We start from the raw sequence: 25,648 nt of genomic DNA on the forward strand, positions 1-25,648 counted from the left end.
TATATATGGATGAGCACCTGAGGGAGTTCAAGTGACTTACTGCAAAACCCTACCTTGAGCTGCCTGTTAACCTCATGTGATAAGCTATCTCATTAAGAGGAAACTGTACTGTGGATAAAAAGGAATGTTGGTTTATCGAAGACAGAAGTTTTCTAACCCATTTCATATCTATTTTTAGCAGCCTTCCCCCAGCCATTTATTAACATCTTCTGGATGTGTTAGAAATATCACTGTATGTTGTGATTTAGCAACACGATGGTATTTTAATAATACATGCAGGGGCTGGAGTACTAAGGGGAGAAAACAAGGGAAAACCCATTGGGCTAAGGGCCAGTTTCAGAGTGAGTTAATGAACTAGTTTTTCACCTTAATCCAGGCAGCAATTTATATCAATTTAATTCAATTAACGGCTTTCTCAGTGTGTGGTCTTTAGCCAGAAAGAAAGTTCCAGTCACATGAATGTTTCAGCTGAGTCTCTGTCTCCATTGGGTGTGTACAGGATGTCTGAAATCTGCCCTGTCAGTGCAGAGCCTAGTTTCTGCATGCTCATGCTTCCTTTTGCCTTCTTCTGCCTGTAACCTTGGAAAGGATGTGCAGAGGAAGCAGGCAAAAGGGCACACATCCATAAACAAAGGAGGAGAACCTTCCAGAGGGAAAGTTCACCGAAGAGCTTTCTCAAAGCCTTGTATCTCTGTTTGTCTACCAAAGACAACCTTTGGGCTCTACCTTTCCTAGACTTGAATGGAAAGGCTGGGGAGTGATCTATATTTATTTAACATCTATTAATCATTTTCTGGTAATTTAGATATTCTATTCCATTTAACGTTCTGAAATGTATATAAGGTAGTTTTTGTAATCACCAACATTCCTTTTAAATAAAAACCATAACAAAATAGAAGGTTGCTGCACCTTTTAATTTCATCTAAAGATTCCCCAGAAAAATCTAGACAGAATCTGTGAGCATGTTCTCTTCTTGATGGAGTATGTAAGGGTCTGAGAAGGAGGCAGATAGAGAGCAGGGTAGAACTGATGGGTTAAAAAATCCTTCTTCTATTATTTCTTAGCTGTGTTACTTTGGTCAAATTACATAATCTTGCTGAGTTTCGTCTCTATACGTGGGACAATAAAAACCTACCTTACAGGGTGCCTGGGTGGCTCAGTGGGTTAAAGCCTCTGCCTTCAGCTCAGGTCATGATCCCAGGGTCCTGGGATCGAGCCCCACATCGGGCTCTCTGCTCAGCAGGGAGCCTGCTTCCTCCTCTCTCTGACTGTCTCTCTGCCTGCTTGTAATCTCTGTCTGTCAAATAAATAAATAAAAAAAAAAAACAAAAAACCTACGTTACAGGATTATTGTAAGATGAGAAATAATGTGAGCCAAAGGCCAGTACAACTGGGCCTGCAGAAATATAGCCACAGGCATTCTGAGGTAGGGAAAATGATCCTAATGAATCAGGGACAAAGAAGTTTCTGGTATGTTCATGGTAATCTTATCATGTACACTCACAGGGTTAGAGATTGTTAAGATTAATTAATTAATTAATTAATTATTTGAAAGAGAATGGGAGAGTCGGGATGAGGAGGGGCAGAGGGAGAGGGAGATCTTAAGCAGTCTCTGTGCTGATACAGGGCTCAATCTCACAACCTGAGATGATGATGATGACCTGAGCTGAAATCAAGTCAGATGCTTAACCAACTGAGCCACCCAGAGGCCCTGCCATTAAGTTTTATTTCTAAGCCAATTTAAAATGCTAAACCTCAGAATAGAAAAGGAGGATAGTTGGGATTAGAGAGGAGATAGTCATGGGGCTATGAAAAGAAACTTGTAGATAGAGGGCTTCCTCGACCTTTCTTAGGTTTAACTGGTTTAAATATTAGACTTCAGTGCAGCTTTCTGAGAAGAGACTCTGTAAAGTTCAGTGAACAGAATGGTAGGAAATTGGCAAACCTGTTTGATATTGCTAGTTCTCCTGGGAGTCATCCAAGCCATGCTACTTGGCTTTTCCATAGCTTACCTATTTTTCTGGGTTGAAACAGGAATCACAGTATTGTCAAATGTATGGATTTCTATAAAGGGGGAAGGAATAGGTGGCTAAATGACAAGGAACCCATGAATATAGCTTAATTTTTTTCTGCATTATGATTATAAATCAATACGTAGTTTTTTTTCCAGCATAATGGCTTTATTGGCATTTTGTTACTAGAAAAAAGCAATTTATTAATATAAGGTCCTGGGATCAAGCCCCACATTGGGGCAGAGAGCCCAGGGACTTGATCCCGGGACCCTAGGATAATGACCTGAGATGAAGTACGCTTAACCACCTAGCCATGAAGGTGCCCCCTTCCATATCTTCTTATAGGTTGAATTGTATTCTCTCCCAAAGACCTTGAAAGGCTAACCCTCAGTACTTGTTAATGTGACCTTATTTGAAAATAAGGTGTTTGCAGACAATCAAGTTAAGATGAGGACATTATGACTGGTGTCTTTATGAAAAAAGCGGACATTAGGGTACAGAGAAAGAACATGCACACAGAGAAAACATTATATGAAGAAGAAAGCAGAGACTGAGGTGATGCATCTACAAGCCAAAGAATGCCAAAGATTGGGGTGCCCAGGTGGCTCAGTAGGTTAAGCATCTACCTTCAGTGTGGGTCTTGATCCCAGGATTCTGGGATGGAGCCCTGCATCCCTCCTCAGCAGGGAGTCTGTTCCCTTGCGTCTGACTGCTGCTCCCCCTGTTTTTGCTCTCTCTCTGTCAAATAAATAAGCAAAAGCTTTAAAAAAATGGCAAAGATTGCCAGCAACCCACCACAACCCAGGAGAGAGGCATGGAACAGTTTCTCCCTTATAACCTCAGAAGGAGCCAACCAACTCTTCCAACACTGATTTTGGACTTCTAGCCTTCACAACTGTGAGACATTAAATTACTGTTGTGTAAGCCACCTAATTTGTGATACTTTTTTCTAGGAACCCTAGGAAACTAATGTCCTGGCCAACACTTGGTATGGCAGTCTTTTAATCTTTAGCCATTCTAATAGAGTATAGTAGTATTTCATTGTAGTTTAAATTTGCATTTCTCACACAGCATGGCGGCTATAGTTAACAAATGTATGTATTATATATTTGAAATTTGCTAAGAGTAGATCTTAAATGTTTTTGTCAAAGGAAGAAAATGAAAAGAAAAAATCTAATAGTGAGGTGATGGTTATGTTAATTAATTTGATTATGCTAGTCATTTCACAATGTATATGTATATCAAAACATCATGTGCACTTTAAATACATATAATTTTGTCAATTATACTTCAATAAAAAAGAAAAAGAAATAAATTTACTTTTCTCTAATGACTAAAGATGTTGAAAATCTTTTCATGTGCTTATTTTTAACATCCATATATCTTTTTTGGTGAAGTATCTGTTTAAATCTTATGTCCATTTAAAAAATTGATGTTTTATTATAACTGAGTTTTGTGAGTTCTTTATATATTCTGGATACAAATTTCTTATCAGATCTAATTTGCAAATTTACTCTTCGAGTCTGTAGCTTATTTTTTCCTTCTCTTAACATTGTCTTTTGAAGAGCAGAAGTTTTGGATTTTGGTAAAGTTCACTTTATCAATTTGCTCTTTTTATGGATCATGCTTTTGAAATCTAGAAATCTTTGCCTAACCTAAGGTCACAGTGATATTCTAGGTTTTCTTCTAAATGCTTCATATTTTAAGATTTTACTTTTAGGTCTGTGGTTCATTTTGAATTAACATTTGTTTATACTGTGAGGTTTATTTTTTTATGCATGAATATTCAATCTTTCCAGTACATTTTTGAACAGACGATCCTTTCTCTACTAAATTGCCTTTTCACCTTAATAAAAAATGAGTTATCTATATAGGTCTATTTCTAGACTTTTTTGTTCCATGTGTTAATTATTTATTTGTATTTGTACTAGTACCTCCATATTGCTTTAATTATGGTAGTGTTATAAGTATTGAAATTAAGTATTATTAGCCTTCCAATTTTGTTCTTCATTTTCAAAGTTATTTTGGCTATTCTAGGTCTTTTGCATTCTCATTTGAATTTTGAAAATAGTTTGTTAACTTCTACAAAAATCCTGCTAGGATTTAAATTGAGATTGCATTCTATATGTAGATCAGTTTGGGGAGAATGGACATCGTAACAATGTTGAGTCTTCTGATCTATGAATAAGAAATACTTATTCATTTATTTAGATCTTTAATTTTTCTCAGCAATGTTTTATAGTTTATAATGTACAGTTCTTTTACATCTTTCATTGCATTTATCCCTAAGTGTTTCATATTTTTATGCTATTTTTAAAAAAAAAATGTTTATTTATTCATTGGAGAGAGAGCACAAACAGAGAGGAGAGGGAGAAGCAGACTCCCCACTGAGCAGGGAGTCCAATGTGGGACTCGATCCCAGTACCCTGAGATCATGACCGGAGCTGAAGGCAAACACTTAACCATCTGAGCCACCCAGGCACCCCGATGCTATTGTAAATAGCATTTAATTATTTTTCAATCTGTAATTTTTTGCCAGATATAGAAATACATTTCATTTTTTAATATATTGATCTTGTATCCTGCAACTTTACTAAACCCACTTACTAGTTCTACTAGCTATTCATAGGTTCCATAAATTTTTCTGCATAGACAATGGTGTTGTTTATGAATAAAGACAGTTTTACTTCTTCCTTTTTAATCTGAATGCTTTTTATTTTATTTCTTGGCTGATTGCACTAGCTAGAACCTCCAGTACTAGAAGTATATGTTGAATAGAAATGGTATGAGTGAAAAACATTCAGTCTTATGCCATTAAGTATGATCTTAACTATAGGGTTTTCATAGATGTCTCTTATCAGCTTAAAGAGGTTCTCTTCTATTTTTAATTTGATGAGAGGTTTTATCAAAAATAGTTGTTGCGGGGCGCCTGGGTGGCTCAGTGGGTTAAGCCGCTGCCTTCGGCTCAGGTCATGATCTCAGGGTCCTGGGATCGAGCCCCGCATCGGGCTCTCTGCTCGGCAGGGGGCCTGCTTCCTCCTCCTCTCTCTCTGCCTGCCTCTCTGCCTGCTTGTGCTCTCTCTCTGTCAAATAAATAAATAAAAAAAAATCTTTAAAAAAAAAATAGTTGTTGCATTTGGTCAAACACTTTTTCTGCATTTATGAGATGGTCATGATTTTCTTTGTAGTTTGTTTATATGGTGAATTATTTCACTGATTTTTTATGTTAGATGAAGTCTGCATTACTGGAATATAAACCCCATTTAGCTATGATATATTTTCCTTTTATGCATTGGATTTGATTTGCTAATATTTTGTTTAAAAACTTTTCCATCTATGTTCATGAGGAATATTGGTCTTTAGTTTTCTTGTAATGTCTTTTGTTTTGATATTAGCTTAATGCTGGCCTCAAAGAATAATTTTTTCATTAAGCATTTGATAGAATTTATCTCTGGAGCCGTCTGGGCTTGGGTTTCTCTTTGTGGGAAGGTTTTTTGTTTTGTTTTGTTTTTAAGGGGGCAGTGGCAGAGGGAAAGGGGAAGAGAAAATCTCAGGCAGTCTCCAGGCCCAGTGTGGAGCCTGAAGTCAGGCTCGATCTCATGACCCTGAGGTCATGACCTGACCTGAAATCAAGAGTCAGATTCTCAACCAACTGAGCCACCCAGGCACTCCTCATTGTAGAAAGGTTTTTAATTATGTTTTCAATTTCTATAGCAGATATAGGGAAATTCAGATTATCTCTTTTTTTAACCATTTTTTTTGTCTTTCAATTTTTTGAAAATTTTTGAAATTTTGAAAATTTCTTTTTGTCTTTTCATTTTTTTTTGTCCATTTCATACAGGTTTTCAAATTTATAGGCATAAAGTTATTCATAATGTTTCCTTATTTATCCATTTACTATCTGTAGACTCTACAGAAATATCACGTGTCATTCCTAATATTGAGAACTTGTTTTTTTCTGTTTTTCTTTTCCCAGTCAATCTTGTTAAAGGTTTGCCAGTTTTATTTATCTTAAGGAAACTTTGAGTGTCATTGATTTTCTCTTTTGTTTTTTTTGTATTCTATATCATTGATTTCCACTTTATTATTTCTTTTCTTCTGCTCTGTTAGGTTTTTTTTTTTTTTTTTGGTCTTGTTTTTTGTCTTCTTTTTCTGGTTAAAGTAGAAGCTGAGGTCATTGGTTTGTGATTTTTCTTATTTTCTAACATAGGCATTATTGCTACAAATTTACCCCTATGTACTGCTTTAGTGGCATCCCACATATTCTGATATATTATGCTTTTGTTCAGGTTAACATACTTTCTAACTTTCATTTTGAGTTCTTCTTTGACCCATGGGTTACTTAGAAGTGTATTATTTAGTTCCCAAATATTTGGGGATTGACCAGATATCTTTTTACTATTGATTTCTAATAAAATTCCATTATAGTCGAAGAACATACTTGGTGTGATTTGAGGTTTTCTAAATGTATTAAGATTTGTTTATGGCCTAGAATATGGTCTATTTTGCTAAATATTTCATGTATATTTAAACATAATAATAGCTTCTGCTGCCGTTGGGTAGAATGTTCTACAACTGTCAGTTAGATAAGCTAGGACTATGTAGGACTCACCTTGTTTGTCCCCTGTGTCTCGGGTATCCTTTAATGCCTGATGTCCAGTGTCTTGAAAACCATTCTTTTATGTATTTTGTTTGTTTGCTTTTGTTGGGGGAGTAAATCTGTTTCCTGTTACTCCACTTTTTGGAAGCAGAAATCTCATCCAATTTTTAGGGATTTTTTTTTTTTTAATCACATCTGCATTTGACACCCAAACTCACTTTTATGAGGAAAAGGAGGAAGTAAGAAATAAAGACTAGCATAAGGAACTCTAGAAATCTGTACTGTAACATTTTTTTCAATGCCTTATGACTCTGCTTGTTTTTTCCCAAGGAGTATATGTGCTGTGTGTGCGTGTGTGTGTGTGTGTGTGTGTATGTGTGTGAGAATGCATTTTGTATTTATCTAGAGCATACTCCAGAACCAATGAGTAAGTGTAAAAAAACAAATCAAATCTGAGCATCCAAACTAAAATGTAAAATCTTAGAAACATGTTACTGAAGTCTCTAGGCTAAAATGGCTGTGTTTTAGTTGAGGAGAACACTTCAGACCCACCTTCTTATGTTATAAATGATTCTAATTTGGGATATTAGGTTTTAACCCAATTTCATAGAAAAGATATTAGAAGGACAAGAGGCTACATTAGGAATTCTCACTGAAAAGCTTGGTTAGTGGTTTCTGCACTCCAGCAGCTGTCCCACCAGGAGAGGACACGCCTGTGTCTAAAGCTTCCTATTCATTTTTGGCAGTATGAAAAAAACAATGACCAGGACTTTCCTTCACCTTTCTTTTCCTAGGCTCCATGAAGATCAGTGCTCTCCATTAGCACTATCTTTCCTCACACCATACAGTAGAAAATAGCATCAGTCGTCTCATGACTTTTTTTTTACAGAAATCACATTCCAGCCCTAATCTGGTTTTTTTCTGTTTGTGGATATCCAAATCTTCCTGAATCACTTGTTTCAAGACAGTCTCTTGGATTATTTTTACAAGGGGTTAATTATCTCTGTGTAAGGATTTTTACTAGTTTCATTTTCAGAGTGATTTAATTTCAGCTGTGGGGATGGCACACTTCCTTTCTGTGTGCCTCATAAAGTTATGCCACGCATAACCCAGGTCACCCAGACGGCATGGCCATACTTTGTACACTGTCCTACTCCCCATAATGTGATGAAATACCCTGCCTCCTGGATTTTCCCGGGTCCTTTGTCTTTAATTGTATTCCCTGAGGGGATTGTGTGACTCATCTATGTGAGCTGCAGAAAACCTGTGCATCTTTTTACTAAATCTTTCTGTTGTTTTGACTTGTACTTTCTATTCAGGCAAATTCCTGTTTGTTAGTAAGAGCAATTATTTTCAAAAAAGGCTAGGCCCCAAACTGAACTGGTCTTGGCTTGTTAGTCCAAGTTTCTTAAAAAACAAAATCTGGTATTTGTCACTTGAGTTTGTTATTTGTCATAAATAGTTGTGGCCTTATTATTTCCATTAGTATTCTTTTTTTTTCTTTTTTTTTTACCTCCCACCCCCCTCCATTAGTATTCTTGATTAGTATTCTTGAGGACCTTTAGGTCCTCACAACCTACATTATTCTCCCACTCCTTTCCCCGGTTTTCCCAGTGCCTTCCTATTTCTTAGAAAAGCCTGTGGTTCGTTCTGTGGGTTGTCCCTCTGGGAAGATGGGCTAGGGAAAAAAATAAAATACATTATTATGAAATTATTCTTAAAACTGAACAATGACCTCTAAGGGGCCACAAATGTTAATTTGAGAAATGTTGCTTTAAGTGGTTTTTCCTTCATCTACTTTCATATCAAATATGTCTATCCTTTGAGTCCCAAACCTAAGTGTCAGCACCCACAGCATACGAATAAGTCTTTCCAACATTTATTATTTTTTTTTTTTTAGGGGGGTGAGAATAGGGGGAAACGGAGAGACAGAATCTTAAGCAGGCTCCACGCCCATCACAGGGCTTGATCTCACAACTGTGAAATCATGACTTGAGCCAAAATCAAGAGTCAGATGCCTAACTGACTGAGCTACCCGGGACCCCCCCAGGTCTTTTTAACATTTAGACCTAAATTTTGTTGGCTCTATTCTTCACTATGGCACCTGGAAAACTTAAGGGACCCCTTCCGAGATTTAAACTCACCTCTGGCATCCAAAAAATCCTCAGGGGGTGCCTTACATGCCCCTTAAGAAGCAGCTTCTTAGTGCTGCTTCTCAATGGTATCACACCCAGGCCCAAAACACTGCTCCACATTCCACTGCATAAGCTGACAGAGCACCTGCCTCCAGGTCCAACCCAAGTCTCCCATCATACACTATGTTCCTGGCTACTGCCGTCTCTAGATCTCTGCTCAACCTGTAGACCTGGCAGGTACCTCCTCCAATGCCGCCATTCACTCCCACTAGACAGCATGATGCTCTGCCTTCTGGGTCAGTAGGGCCCATCTTCCTTTCACCATTTGCAAGCAGCTCCTCTCTTCCGTGTCCCACTCTTTCCAAAGGGGCACCACAATAGAATTGCCTTGGCCCCAACGGCTTACAGGTCAGACTTCAGTCTCTACAAAATTCTCTTAAGGGCTGGTTTAAGAAGCTGTTACCACATTTACCCAGAAACATCATTCTTGTGTATAATTTAACCCTTATTCTGAGTTCTCTAGCTCATGGTATCAGAGAACTTTCTATGTTTTTCTTTTTCATGTGCTTCATGGTTTTTCCTTAAAACTTGTCATAGTTTTCCAATTATATCTAAACCCCAACCTTGGATACTCTGCTTTTTTTCCAAGAGGGTGATTATTGGAGGAACTCAGTTAATGAAAAACAACTACCATTCACAGGACATTTATTAAACAAATATGTCAAATTCTTTAATATGTTGTTCCATTTAATTCTCACAAGAACCCTAGGAAATATGGGCAATATATGCAATAATGATACAACATAGAACCAGGTAAAGGACAGGAGCATCATCAGACTATTGTCTCTTCCCTGTGAACTTCTCAGCAGGTGAAGTTAGACACATATATTCACATCCTGTTACTGCCTAAATCTAAGTGTAGGATATTAAATGGTAGCTTTGTGTGCTGAGAAAGATTTTAATCTTCTCTTATATATTTTTCTTCTCCAATTCCGTCTTCTTAGTAAAAAGGTGTCTAAAATCTGACACACTTCTTGAAATCAGTGAAATAGACATTTAATACATTGAAACTATGCAAAATACACTAACAGCTAGTCTACTTATTTTAATTTTTATGATCCCAATGCAGTGTTTATACTATCTATGATCTCTGTGCCTCAATTTCCTCATTTGTAAAATGGGAGGTACTAATAATACCATACCATCTGAATAAGTTAGCATTTATAAAGCACTCGAAACAGTATGTGTTATCAATTTTTATTAGCAATGCAAGCGATTTAATGATAGTAAGACACATCTGTTAAAATAAGAAACAATAGATACATCTATTAAGTAGTAATAGATATAAATAAATAATAAGTAATAGATTCAAATAAATCTAAGAAGATCTACCTATTAAAATAAGAAATAGGGAGCCTGGGTGGCTCAGTGGGTTAAGCCTCTGCCTTCGGCTCAGGTCATGATCTCAGGGTCTTGGGATCGAATCCCGCATCGGGCTCTCTGCTTGGCAGGGAGCCTGCTTCCTCCCCTCTCTCTCTGCCTGCCTCTCTGCCTACTTGTGCTCTCTCTCTCTGTCAAATAAATAAATAAAATCTTAAAAAAAAATAAGAAATATGTATGTTTGTATTTATATATGTTCATATATATAGGTATATATATACCTATATATGGCAAGATATACAAACAGATAAAAATTATTTAATAGGAAGTTTTTAAAAATAAGACACACACACACACACGTGCGTGCACGCACGCACACACACACATACTAGGTATAGCAAAGCCTACACAGGATGAAAAAATTAACCTAGTGACTTTCTCCCCAGTTATTGACAAATAATAGAGTTTCATGATGTATCATCTTTAGATGTTGACCTGAAGCAGGATTAGGTGTTTTGCAAGGACTGTGAATGTAAATGCATTTCAAGCTGAAAAAACAAAACAATTCAAGCAATAAAATTCCTCATAAAACACACACCTAGAGATTGTGAAGGTCAGACTGAAATTTCAAACTGAACTTGACTCTCCATGAGATTTGTTAATGACATGGAAGAGCAGCTTTGGGCCCAATCTGTGCCCTCCTGTGCCCAGTGCTTCTCCCAGGGCCTACTTCCGGGACTGGTTATAGGACAAAAACTCCTGGGATACATCCCCTGTTGCTCTCTCTTTGCTGATTGTGCAGCCAAATAGGAGAGAACAGAAGATGAAGTTTTGATTCACACTTGGATATCTCCAAGGCACAGGGAGGCAGCATTTAACCCTGTGGTGGTCCACAAACCAAAGGAATTAATGCCTTGACCCAAGCTGTGGGCCTAGGTGGCTGCTGCCCCACCCCCTGTCTGCAGGAGCCTCATCCAGAACTTCGCTCATCTATTACGAGAGTAGCCAAGCCCAACTGACCTTTATTTTATTTTATTTTATTTTAAGATTTTATTTATTTATTTGACAGAGAGAGATCACAAGTAGACAGAGAGGCAGGCAGAGAGAGAGAGAGAGGGAAGCAGGCTCCCTGCCGAGCAGAGAGCCCGATGCGGGACTCCATAACAGGACCCTGAGATCATGACCTGAGCCAAAGGCAGCTGCTTAACCCACTGAGCCACCCAGGCGCCCCCAACTGACCTTTAAAAGAGCCACTGTGAAATCCTGAACTTAAGGTTCCTTGCTTTTCAGTTGTGCTGGTTTGAGTCTGCTGCAGTATAATAAAATTTAATAGAAGGGAAAATTTCTATTTATCACAGTTCATTCAATCCCTGTTTCTCATTCCCTCTGAATAAGGAATTTTTTTTCTCATTTATATTTCATGAAATGAAGATGACAAAAATTGCTATGAATCACTAACATTTAAATAAATTTACTCTTTTGATAGGTCAGCTTTCTCCTATGGTTAAAGAATGTTATTGGTAGGAGAGCTTTCTCTGGTACTGGAAGTACCTACAGGACTGTGTGTAGAGAGGTGAAGGAGAGAACAAATCTGAAGACCCTGGGTTGCTTTGGGGGTTGCCATTTGCCATTTGTGGGGGGGTGGTTCACAGGGTGTTTCAGGGCATCGTTTTTTCTGTGTTGAAGAGTCTTAAAGGGGAAACGTGAACCAGATTAAAACATGCGGACTTTCAGCCAAAACCCCCATGGAGCTGGGTCTTCCTGCTGGGAAACCCCACAGGCTGCCTTAGTCAGGGGAACAGCAGGCTCACAAGAATGAGTATTTTCAAAATGAACAGCTGATCACCCCCATTCCCATATATCTTATTCTCAACATCGCCCATACATAAATGCTACCCCAAAGACTTTTTTTTTCCCACTTCCCAAATTTTCTAGTCTTTCCTGGCTTTCCCCCAAGCCCACCCAAGTAAACTTTTTGTTTCTTTCCTCTCCTTTCCCAGGCTCAGTGCCTTAATATTCAGAGCGACTTAACCTTGCATTCTTCTTTTAAAACTTCTGTTTTATTACCTAGATCCAGCAGGCACTCTGGACTTGGGCACAGGAGTTGCTGTGGCTCCCCAACCCCTGGGGAATTAGGGGAAAGATGGGGCTTTACTATTAAGGAAACTGTATGAGTTGGTGCTGGGGTGACTATCAGCTTAGACCTGGGGGACAGGAGGGGACAAGAGGATCTGGGATGTGCATACCGATATTGGATATTCATTTGTTTACTATCCTCTCCTTTCCCCTACCAGAGAGTGCAGGAACTGCTTATTTTGTTCATTTCTGTATCCATAATCATAAGCACTCAATAATACTGCCTGAACGAATTTAGTGAACATCTACTATGTTATAGATGCTGGAAGATACAGGCAGGGCCAACATGTTGCCGATGGAAAAACTAAGGTGAAAAGTGATTTTCTCAGGGCTATTAAAAATGGGAACAGTTTCTGGATTTCCAGATATCCCCAGCTTTTGTCAACAACACAGAGTTTGTTTTGTTTTGGAGTATAAGTACTCTTTTTTTTTTTTTTTAAAGATTTTATTTATTTATTTGATAGACAAGAGATCACAAGTAGGCAGAGAGGCAGGAAGAGAGGGAGGGGGGAAGCAGGCTCCCTGGTGAGCAGAGAGCCCAATGTGGGGCTCAATCCCAGGACCCTGGGATCATGACCTGAGCCCAAAGGCGGAGGTTTAGCCCACTGAGCCACCCAGGTGCCCCTGGAGTATGAGTACTTTTGACTTGATGTTCCCTATCCTTTTTTAAGGAAAGAGCTCTTCTAACAAAAGGCCTTCTTCTAGGCTGACTTCTTATGTAAGCCCTGGATTCTCTCTGCTTAGTTTTGAGAAAAGGAGCATGGCACCATGGAATCTATCAAATGGATGCCCAGAAAAGTAGCACTATGTACCTGTATTGGTTTGCTCGGGCTGCCATAGCAAAGTATCACAGAGTGGAAGGCTCACACAACAGAAATGCATTTTCTCACAATTCTGGAGGCCAGAAGGCCCAGATTAAGGTGTTGGCAGGGTTATTGCTTCCAAGGCCTTTCTCTTTGGTTTGTAGATGGCCTTACTCTCCCTGTGTCATTACACGGTTGTCCCTTTGTGCACATTTGTGTCCTAATCTCTTCTTCTTATAAAGACACCAATCATGTTGGACTAGGACCCAATCTCATGACCTCATTTTAACTTAATTGCCTTTTAAAAGACCTTTTCTCCTAAGGCAATCATATTCTGAGGTACTGGGATTTAGGACTTCCATATACAAGTTTTAGAATAGGGACCACAATTCGGCCCATAATACTAATACTGATTTTACAAAATGTAGGATAATGTCCAGGCCTCTTTAAAAAAAAAAACAAACCTCGTGATGTGGGTATTGTAACTGTGCAGCAAACTGCAGCTAGTTCCTTGCTGTCTCCTGCCTTTGGTAGCTGCCTCTTTCCATTCTTTTCCTTGGCCCCAGAATGAGACCGGCAGGTAGTCAGAGTAGGTCACAGAGGGATCCGGAAATCCAAGAAGAGGGTTTTGTACCAAGTAAATAAAAGGAATTATCATCCATCTAAGGTTCATTGTTTAAATTACCATGTTTATTTATGTCAACACATAATACAATAAAACAACTTACAAAAAAACCATTTATCTTCATGTAATATAACTCTTCAGTGAACAGAAGTACTACTGTTAATGTTTTGGCCTTTTCAAGGTCCAGCCTTGGGTCAAAACAGTATTCAGAGAAATAGCAGATTCTTCTCTACCTTCCCCAATATACACACAAAGGAAACTCATATTTTCTAGAATCCCATTCTAGTAATAATAAAAAATGTCACATGTAGAGGTGAATACCATTGTTGCATCATCACTGTTGCTGTAGATTTTCCCCAGACCCTGGGCTTCAGTCAGGAACACGGGGGATACATCTGCCCTTCAGGTATCCAAGGTGATTGTTTAGTAATTCTTTTAGTATAGCTGTGTATTCCCCAAGTGTCTGATTTACCTGAGTTATTTAGAAACTAGAAAAGAAATAAGACTCCAAGTGATCAGATGTGTACAGATCTATACGGTAGAATTGAGGAAACATCATAGATTATCTTTGCCAATTCAGTGGGTACATTTGAAACTTCCATTCATAATGAACTATTCACCTAGTAAAAGATTTCACAGTCCGTTTACTCAAAGATAATAAACACTGCACCAAAGTACAAGACCTCACCTCTGCTCCAGTAGTTTGAATGCTATTTTTATCTCAGGACATTTTCAAACAAATGATAGTTATTGTTTAACTAACCAAATGTTTCCATCATTTCATGGAAAAAGAGTTAGCCTCATACTGTGGAGAGAAGAAATAGCTTGGAGCTGGAAGATCTAGATTCTGGACCAATTTTTTCTACTCACTCTCTGAGGTTTAGCTTCCTTATCAAATAAGATGACAGTGCTCTGTGAAGCAGTACTAATAGGAAATAATATTCTACGGAGTCCATATCCTCAATCAGCCTATGGATCCCTAATTATCCACATGGAGTTTGCAAGTAAAATCTTACTTTTAAAGTAAGTACAAGATGCATAGTCACCATATGCAGCCGAAATGTGCAAGTTAGGTTATATAAATGGAAACGAATATGGATAGAAAGCCTGTTACTCATGAGAGACTGTACTCTTGATGTGTTTTCTTTAAAGCCATTTAAAGTGTTATTCTCTCCAACCCATGTTCATTTTGCATTATTGGAGCTCCTTTTGATTATCTAACCATTTAAAGTAAATTTGAATAAGAAATTAAAACTTTCATATGACATCTCCAGGGTTTAGATGACTATAAAACTAAGTAAAAATGGATTGAGAAATATGGGACAAGTAGTGGTTTGAGAACTCAGGATCAGGAGGGAAACTGAGTGTAGAAATTTCTTCTTCAGGTAATTAGAAATAATCTAATTAATTAACTATTTTGTTTTTACTGATAATTTTCTCTTTTTTTACTTTCTAATTTATAAATTACTTCTTCTTCTAAAATATTTATTTGTGTGTATACCTGACTTTTGGGTACATGCTAATCCACAGAAATTATTAATTAACACTTATTACATTTGGGACATTAGAAGAATTGCATCCTCTCTATGGAAGTAAAAGTCAGTGTCTCATTTTTCATAGATTTTTAGAAGAACCCACCTTTAGGAAAGGGCAGACTTACTAAAACTTTAGAATTAATTCATAAGTGTGATTATTTAATGTGAGCATATGGACTTTGTGACTTTGCTGAGACAAAGACTTCAGGTAGCTATAATCCTGCAACAAATGAGATTCTAATTTCAAACATTTTTCAAATGCAAATCAGGCCCCCCTGTGTCATTTTGATGATTTTTTGAGACATTAATGCACCAGAGTTAGTATTCATCAATGATCCCCAAAGTCACCCCTTCACTAAGGGTATTTCTCTTCCTGATTATTTTGAACCTGCCAACACAGTCTCTAACCTTCATACAGACAATGACTGATCTCCAAATGACCTATTATTATCTTAAACCAACCTCGTTTTGAAGCAACAAAAAAAAGAAAAAATTAAATAGTGCATTAACATTTCATATCAGTGAAGCAGACTTTTTCATGCATGAAGTAGTTCTATCCATCTGTGGAAAGGTCCATCTTTTGTTTTTCCCTGTGTTTATAGGTTACATTTTTAAAGGTACTGGTGGAGCCTCTGTATAATGGATTGGTTCCCTAAAAAAAAAAAAAAAAAAAAAGTTCAAATGAAAGTATGTTATTACATGATTTTAATATATTTAAATAATTTCATTGTCCATTATGAACTGGAAGAAGAGAGTCAGGCTCAAGTTTGGAAGCCATTTGAATAAATTTGACAATCATACTCTTAGCATTTTAAGAGTCTCCTGCTCTACCGACTGAGCTAGCCAGGCCTCTTAGCATTTTAAAATTTATACTTCTACATTTAAATTTTTAATATGCAGGACCAGTGCCTTATATGTATCATAAAAATCTTACTCAGTTTGAAAACACACTAATTTACAGACAGAAACTAAGACTTTGGCTGTTTGGTTCACTGTGGTTTTACCAGAATTGAAAGAAGTGTCTAGCCAACAGCAAGCACTCAATATTTACTGAATGAATAGAATGAATCAATAGGTGGCCCCAAAATGAAATATAAATTGAAAAGAAAGTAAAAAACGGGAGAAGTGAACTTGTAGAAGCATACAAGGGTGAATGACATAGTGTCTGCCTTTAAGAGATGTGTTGTTGGTGGGAGGTATCACACAAGGGCACTGATCATCTTGCTTAAATGAGATTAAAATTCAGGAGAAACATCTAGTTGCTTGGAGAAGCAAGGAAAGATCCCCAGGACAGTGAACGCCTGCTCTAGATGGTAAAAGAATTTGGTGGCATAAGCTTACTAGAGAATAACAGTGTGTGAAACACAGTCGAGGCACTAGTGTGTGGAACTTTTGGCTCAGGAAGATGTGCAGGCCCCAAGATAGCTTGGGCAAGATGGCTTTGCCTTTGGGGCAGTGCAGAGGATTTGTGCCAATCTCTGGACAATTCAGCTGTGCTTCTCAGGTTGTAGATGTGTTTCTAGGAGCCATCACCAAGACAAGCAGGACTGAGTCTCCGTGGGTGTTTAAAGAAACGCCAAGCTTGATCCTCCAGTTTCTCTCCTTTGGTTAAATTGCTCCAGGCAGGCTCAAGACTTCTGGGTAAAATACAGTTTCTTCTCTCCCACTTTCCAAGGTTGACAACACAGGGGTGGATGTCAGACGGCCTGTGTTCAAACCCAGCGCCACCACATGACCTCACTTGAGCAATGCTGAGTGGTGTGGTGTCCTCATCCAGAGGAGGCATTACCAAAGTGACCAACCTCATCCATGAAATAACATACTTTAGCACAGACCCTGGCACATATCAAGTGCTCAGTAAATGCTGCTTCTTCTTATTAGTTCTGATTTATACTTCTTCTTCACATTTAGAATTTCCTCTTCTCTAAGTTTTGGAGGGGGTTAGAAAGATACTCTCCCCGGAGCTTTTACATTCAACATTTCCAAGCCCATTTCTACTTGTGTATGAAGTCTGGGTACCACCAATGACCTTCCAAATTACTAAATCTTGTATTTGGTCACCTTAACCCATGAATTGTAGAGATGGCAGTAAGTTCTAGACATAGATTTCAAAAACCACAATTGTATTTGCTTTCCCAGTACATTTCTCTTAGTTCTTGGAAGAACTGAATAAAATTGAAAAACATTCCCAGGCATCTCCCCACTTGTCACCTTTGGATCTGCCTCAGTGTCTTTATTGTGAGGAGGAATCACACTTGCACCTGCTTCTATGTTGTCTGGAGCCAGTGGCCTGACCTCTGACTGAGTAACATGTTACCTTTGTTCTTGTGCCTTCAGGGAGAGAGATACTATCTCAGTAATGAGGGTAAACAGAAAAGAGGCTCCTTGGTGGTGAATAATGAGTGAAGGCCAAGTCACCATACTGCTTCTACTCCCGAAGTCAACCTAGATAATTCTGAGCACGCTCTAGTCCTTATTTAGTCCTGCTGCCGTAAGAACTTGGAATTTGGAGAATGATGTGGTCTTAAATGCAGATGGAGTCTCATTTGGAAACCAAAATCATGTATGGATTCTATTAAGGCTAAAAGTACAAGCTATACAGGGCGCCTGGGTGGCTCAGTGGGTAAAGTCCTCTGCCTTCGGCTTGGGTTGTGGTCCCAGGGTCCTGGGATCGAGCCCTGCATCGGACTCTGCTCGGTGGAGGGCCTGCTTCCCTTCCTCTCTCTCTCCCTGGTTGTGATCTCTGTCTGTCAAATAAATAAATAAATCTTAAAAAAAAAAAAAAAAGACTACAAGCTATTACGTTTAAGTTGGTTACGGAAAAATAAAGGACTCAATTGAAGAGGAAAAATGGCAAAAATAAGTGCAGGCTGGGGATGACAAGTGGAGCATTGTCCGGGAGGAAGGGGGAACCTTAGGGAAGAGAAAAAAAAATACTCTGAAAGAGTTAATGGGCTGTGAGCAGGGCCAGCTTAGCACGTCATAGGACCAGGAACTCTTGTGGGCCCTATCCCATATCATGTCAAACATATTAAAATGTGGGGCACCTGGGTGGCTCAGTCAGTTGAGGGTCCAACTCCTGGTTTCAGCTCAGGTCATGATCTCAGGGTTGTGAGATTGAGCCCTGCATATGGTTCTGTACTCAGTGTGGAATCTGCTTGGTATTCTCTCCCTCCCCTCGCCTGGCCCCTTCTCCTCATGCTGTCTCTCTTTCTCTCTCTCTCAAACAAACAAACATATTAAAATGCACCGCATTCCACACTAAGTATGCACTATAAAGGAGTTGACTTAAGTTGTAATTGACTGAATACATGATGTTATTTTGTAGACATTCAGTTGAATATTAATTTTGATTGTGCAGTTTTCATTCTGTATCTTGAAGCAACTTTATTCAAGTCTACAATATTTAGGGGCATCTCTTGCAAAGCTAGTTGTAGGGCCTGGACATGGTAATAGGGGGTGATGGATGAAGCAGATGCCGCCGTAGTAGGAGTGTAAGGTGGGACTTTAAAGGTGGAGAAAGAACAAGTATATATTGCTGGGAGGCAGTCGTGTTTCCTGCCCTCAGCTGGTGATCAGAACTCAAGAGAAGAAGCTCAGAGCAGGTTTTGTTTGCAGGAAAAAGCATGGCAATGTCTAATACTGTCTCCTCTAGTGCCCTGTGGGTGGAAACGTCTCTATAGAGGATTTCCAGCTGAGATACAGGCTTGGGTCTCCATTTCCCATGGGTCTGAAGTCTTTCACTCTTTAGACAAGGTTCGGGTCCCCCCTGATCTGAGGTGACCAGGCTGATTTCCCCAGGAGTCCAGGGGTGCTAATTTAGGCTGTAGATTCTGTAAATGCAATGGCACATTTTTAGAGCTTAAAAAAGTAGTAATAAGAAAGCTTGCTGTCATGACCCACAGCTCTCTTAATGATTGCCTAACTGCCAAATACAGACCTAATTCGCTGAGTACAGTACAAAAATCAATCCATGACTGCAAGAAATGTCAAACTGAACATTTTTTGCCTCTAGTTAATGACGTGTCATCCTAGAAAAAATGTCTAATCAAAGATGAATTTAAATATCTTCCCTTTGTGTTTTCATAAAGAATATGGATGGGGAGGTTATTTTTACAAGTATGATAAAAGGTAAGCTTTCTTTATAGATATGATGAAATGTTTCAAGGGGTAAGAAACAAAGCTCTTTCTTGTCCTGAGCTCTGACACTTTTGGAGTCCAATGGAGGTCTATGGGTCAGGAGACCCAACTATCCCTACCAACCCTGGAGGTCCCCTGGGGTTTGAAGACCAGTCAAATTCAGTTCTTCAGGAAAAAACAGGTTTTAAATTAAAAATGGAATCAAGTTGAGGACCCCAAAAATAGATGTACTGAATAACATTTTTAATAGGATATATTAGTAAAATTTGAATTGAATTATTTGAATTAAACTTCTTTTGCATCCAAGTGAATAATTATTACCCAGTTATTATGTAGTCAAGAACATCAAATATTTGTTATTCAAAGAAACTCAATTTAACAAGGGAATAATATTTTTCATTTATGATTTTTATCTGTTTAATGCCTATTTTTATTCCATTTTAGATGAAGAAACAGTAAAAATTCAGCATTTGAATTTCAGTCATGTTCTACATCCTGAGGGAAAACAATGCATGTTTTGAGGAAATTAACTGTTAATTAAAATGTTATTTTAAAGATATTAATCATTTGTCAGTATTCATGCCTTTGTGTGAGAACATTAAAACGTGCTGGTTAGTAGATACACATCACATCATTGCCGAAATACTTGTTTGCAGAATACCTGCTTATTATTTCTAGGAGGGTCAAGGCTGTGCTTGGAAGAGGCTGCAGTTAGGTTTTCAGCTCCACTATGGACCAATCATTTGGGAAGTCTCTTAACTTCTCTGAGCCTCAGTTTCCTTACATTGAAGATAGGATTACTCAAACTACTTCACAGGGCTGGCATTGTTCAACCAACTACTGCCATATGGTTCTTTGTGCCAACTTAACTATATTCTTTTGCCTGATTGCCCTTTTTGACCATTGCCAGGCATTTGCTTGAGAGCTGGTGAGAGTTAAAAACATCTATGGCCAGGGGATTGGTTGAAGTTAACTGACCCAACACTTTAGCCTCATAATACCATGTTCTAAGTCAGCAAACTAAACTATCAGGTTACATTTTCCTTGTTATGTACGGATAAGTTATATTCTCATTGCAAGTCCAAATTTACTTTCCTAAAAGGTCTTATTTAATTGTGAAAAATTCATACATACACAAAAGAAGAGGAAAGCTATATAACAAACTTCTCTAGACTCCTCAACCAGATTCAACAATTATCAACATTTTGCCACATTCACTTCACTATTCCTCGTTCTCCTTTGGCTGAATTATTTCAAAGCAAACCTACTCTTCATTTACTTTCACTCCAAAATATGGATATTTTCTAGCAAAGTCATCATGCCACTATTTTACCTAATCGAATTAATCATAATTCCTAGCTATCATTCTAATACCCAGTCTATATTATCCTTCTTAGAGTTGTCCAAGAAATGTATTTTTATAGTTGGGCTGTTCAAATTAGGATCAAAACAAGATCCATGCGCTGAATTTGCTCGTTGTGTCTAAAGGCATTTTTAACAGGAAGATGAAGTAGATGAAAATTTTCACTGTCCATTGCCCTGTGCCATATGTTGGGGTTACTTCAAAATAACTGCATAAGATATAGACATCTCTCATCAAGACAAATTTATCCAAAAGAGAAATTCTATGTGCTTTAAGAACTGAAGATATCACTATATACTTAGAGGAAAAAAGTGTTAACAGCCATTTATTTGGGCAGATGAACCCAAAGGAACATTGTGTTTTTCTATATTTTCTCCAGTGAAATCACTGTATTTAGAATCAGCAATGTAAGATAATTGCTTTTAGAGAGCTGGGCACACCATTAGAGACAGAAAGATGAAATTAAAACCATGAAATTGTTTCTATGGCCCTCCAGAAATGTAATTATCTGTCCTGTGGAAAAGAAACACAGAAAATTGGAGTCCTGTTTTGTGTTTGTCTACTGTGAAGAGGAGAAACATAAATTATATCTATGGAGTACACATAAATAATGGTTGACACTTGTTAGGTATTTTTTAGGTAGCTCTTTAAAATTTGTTATTCAGAGGAACTAACTGGATGGTATTTAAAAAGCCTTCTCAATTTGGAATGGTGACCTATTATAAGTAATGAGTATCTCTATGGAAATTGGCATGAACCGCCATGCTACTCATGAACATTATTCCTTTGGCTATAACACAACCGATTTATAGAGGCATTTAGATACAGCACCTATGCTTTATCAAATGGAGCCTGAATGCTCCTCTCGGTGATGAAGATTAAATGTATTTCCTTGATGTCCCTAAGCAGCTATATAAGGAGTTTCATGAGACTCTTCAGAGTGGGGGAAATCCCCACTGCACTGAGAAAAATGCCTGCTCTGAGCACTATCAAGCTCCCAGATAATGAACGGAGTTCCTTTGTCCTCAAAGCAGAAAATAAATCATAGCTGTTAGGGACACAGTAAAAGGGGTAGGGAAAGAACATGACATTCTCACTCTCTATTAGAGTGGAAGAAAGCTGACATCTATCTCTTCCACAAGTCACTTTCTCCCCTGGACAAAGAATAGCCCCTAAGGGTTTACATACCGTTTGCCACTTGGCCTTAGACCGTTCTGCTTCAAATTTGGCCACTTCTTTACGATCATGAAATGATACCAGCAGCTTCCAAATGCACAGTAGGACGACCCCAATGAGAAGAATAGTCAGTGAAACCCCTAACATAATCATGGGAATGTTTGGGGGCTTTGGACAGTCTGTGGAAACAAAGAAAATTATATTAAGAAGATGGTATAATTGGGGTGTCTGGGTGGCTCAGTTGGTTGAGCGTCCAGCTCTTGCTCTTAGCTCAGGTCTTGATCCCAGGGCTGTAAGTCCAAGCCCTGGGGCTGCCAGCATGGAACCTTAAAAACGTCACTTAAAAAAAAAAAAAGAAGGATAGATGGTAAAATAAATCTTGTGATGTAGAGAAAACATTTCTCATTTAATTTTCCAACCATATTTTTTGCTGGTAGAAGGAAAATTGTAACATGTTTCATTTTGCTGTATTTAAAAAAAAAATGAGTTACTTGTTGAAGGAAAGTCCTATTCCTACAAAGGAAAACAAAAGATAGAGTTTGGTTATTTAAGGCAAATGGATATATACTTGAATGACTGACATAAAAAGAGTTAGAATCCAAGAATGAGGATTAATATACAAAGTATATTATCTACAAAGGACCGTGAAAAAGACTGCAGTTTAATAACAAAAATGGTCTTTTCTGGGTACATGACAGAATCGAAATGAAATGCGTATGTGTGTGTTCACTCACTCACTCACTCACACACACACACACACACACATACACACACACGATGTTACTTTTTCATGGATTTCCTTGAAACATGAACTGTCTAGGAGACTATATTCAAACTTATATAAAACCCACCCTCCTAAGAAGTTTACTACTTGCTGCTGCTTCTTTTTTCTTTTTTTAATAGAGGACAATGATGACTTTTAGTTTTGTTTTAATGTTAATCAGTGCTCTGGTGTCCTGGGAATTTCCTGGACTGGGGTGAGGAAGGGTGGGTCAGTTGCCCTCTGATGTATAGTAGCCATCTGATATACAATTCCCCTGATCTCTCTGAGCCCCGGGATCCTCAACCATCAAAGGTGTGGGACTTCAGCAATCCCTTAACTTCCCTGAGGATAAGACCGTGCAGGTGCTCATGCTTATTAAACTCACAGCTTCCTAGATCCCTCCCCAGAGACTGTGATTCAGTTGGTCTTAGATGGAGCCACAGATATTTTTTATTATTAACAGTATCCCAAGGGATTCTTATTTTCGGGGAAGTTTGGGAAACTAGATGTTCTGTATAGTCCTTTCAACTGGAACATTCTCTGAAATGTTATTTTGACTCTATTGATGATATTAATATAATTTCACAATTATACAGTGCCTTCCCTCACTGACAGCAGAATGACTAATAATTCTTGCAATATTCCTGGGAAACGATACATTTCTTAATGAAACATTATAATTAAGCTCTCCCCTTGCTTTCATGAGAAAAAAAATCCCACATAAAAATTATCATTAAATATCTGCCTCCCTCTGCAAGTAGTGAGGCAAATCTGTGGTATCTGGGGAGGAAATGAATCATGCTTAGTTTATCCTAACTCTTATTGCCTTTAGATATTTAATAAGGAGAGTTATACACACAGGACTAGTCATGCTGCTTGCAAGGTTAGGATCTATAACTGATCTGATTTTGAGCAGGACTAATGACCCCACAACAGCATGATGCCTGGCCTCACACACTTCTGTTCTTTGGATTAAAAAAAAAAAACACCATGTAAGGAGATTATGCAGAAATAAGTAAAGGAGCTAATGAAGTAGTTACTATAGTATAAAGATTCAAAGACTGTTTCCAGCATAGCAGATGAATCATGGCTGCCTTTAAGAGGTTAGCAACAGTCCTGCAAAGAAAGTGGCAGGCATGTGTCAGTGAGAATATATACTGGCTACATCTTTGACGACGAAATGTCTGGGGTGGGGTGTAGCATGTTCTTGTGGAAAGCAAGATGAAGCTTGCTAAGACCCTGCAGCCAGAATGTGAATTAGGAGAGCTCCCCGGTAAAGAATAAATAAAGGAGGAACAGCCTGGCAGAGATAATTTTTAAGAACTTAGAGTCATTATACATTTATACATTGATAATATATTACACATTAAAATATTCTACATTTCTCAAGAAAAGATTTTGGCCCAAGTACCAGAGCAGTTATTACACAATAGAAATGTCTAATGTTTACACTCTCTTTAGTATTTCCTGAGATGCTCAGACTGAAGACGTATTTCTAGGTGGGAGAAGAGGCCACCACTGTATGCTATGTTGCCTGTCGAGTCCTGGCCAGTGCCAGCTAGTTCTCGGGTCCTGAGTCCCTGAGCTGCCAATCTGCCAGCTCTCTCACATGTGGCTATTGAGCACAGAAATGTGACTTTTCCAAATTAGGTTGTGTGCTAAGTATAAAATACACATTGACTGTGAAGACTTAGTATGGAAAAAAATAAAGCATCTCAATAATTTATTTATTGCATGCTAAATGGCAATATTTTGGATAGAATGGACTGAAGAAGACATTACTAAAATCCATATCACCAGATTCTTTTTAGTGAGATTACTAGAAAATTTAAAATTACGTATGTGGTTTGCATAACATTTCTATGCTGCTGATGCAACATGTTTCCAGTAGCCAGGAATTCATTATGACCATACAGCCAGTGGGAGGCAGTATAGCACAGTAGTTAAGAGCATGGACTCCCCGCTAGCCGGCCAGATCTCCCCAGCCAGCACTGGTACTTAATTACTGCTAGACCAACATATTTTTTAACTTCTTTTTGCCTCAATTTCCTTATCTGTAAAATGGAAATAATAGCAACACTTGCTTTACATGGTTGTAATATGGAGGGTGCTTAAAGAATTAATGCGTGTAAAGCACATAGAATGATACCTGGCATATGACATTAGTAAGGGCACAATGAATGAGAGCTGCTATTATTATTATTATTATTATTATTATTACAACAACTATAGTCTTCCTCCTTTTCTATCCTCAAGACTTCAAGGGCCTGGAACCTCCATGTTGGGACCTGTGGGTATAACATACACACCCACATCCCTGCCAGGAAGGCTCCCAACTGTCATTCTTTGAGTGTGGCTCTTAGGAATGTGGCCCTTCTCCTCTGAAAATTCTTCCAGGTATAAGAAAAAAGACGGCCAAAGCTCTCCCTACAGCCATACACACCCTGATGGTGACTGTTCATTTGGTTTCTTTTAAAATTTGTTTGTAGGACCCCTGGAATCCTTAGCCTTAACTTTCTCCTTCCTATCCTTGTGTTTGATGGGCTACCCTGGGATTCTCTAGTCTTAGCGCTGTGAGAAGGGCCTACAGATTCTAGGACTCTGTCTTCAGGGCCCCTGGAAGCTTGGGACCTACCTATGAACAGGGATAAGCCTTCTTGGAGCTATCAGGTGACTCCCTTTAAGCCTTGGGAAGGTAATTTTCCTCTCACTTTTCCCTACTACAAAGGCATAGGGAGAATAAAAAGCCCTAATAAAAAGTCATCAGAGAGTCTGAGTGCTTTCAGAAGGATGGCGTGTTTATGTGCCACTCAGATTGTGTGGAAGCACCAAAACAAACAAACATACAAACAAAAAATGACCAACAGTTCAGTAACAAGGAGGCCCTTATCAGCTAAAAGCATCTTTCTCTTACACACCCAAATAAAGGTAAAAATAAAAAATAAAAATAAAAACAAAACCAACTGGATACAAAAGCCCC

The 25,648-nt window shown here is 38.3% G+C and overlaps 1 protein-coding gene across 8 annotated transcripts in view; it reads right to left on the minus strand.

Moving 5' to 3' along the window:
- ITGB6 (integrin subunit beta 6) overlaps positions 1–25,648 on the minus strand; it is a 144,411-nt gene that overhangs the window by 3,190 nt on the left and 115,573 nt on the right. For 6 of the 8 annotated variants that reach the window (XM_047721885.1, XM_047721883.1, XM_047721878.1 and 3 more), the window contains 2 exons: positions 21,918–22,084; positions 13,735–15,878 (listed from right to left, as the gene is read on the minus strand). In XM_047721885.1, the coding sequence (XP_047577841.1) occupies positions 15,780–15,878; positions 21,918–22,084 (266 nt within the window). In that variant the 3' untranslated portion in view covers positions 13,735–15,779. Of the gene's footprint in view, positions 1–13,734; positions 15,879–18,412; positions 19,060–21,917; positions 22,085–25,648 lie in introns of those variants that run through there. The other 2 variants (XM_047721881.1, XM_047721882.1) reach the window with 2 other exon arrangements.

This window comes from Lutra lutra, chromosome 3, assembly GCF_902655055.1.
Source record: "Lutra lutra chromosome 3, mLutLut1.2, whole genome shotgun sequence".
NCBI classification, from domain to species: Eukaryota; Metazoa; Chordata; class Mammalia; order Carnivora; family Mustelidae; genus Lutra; species Lutra lutra.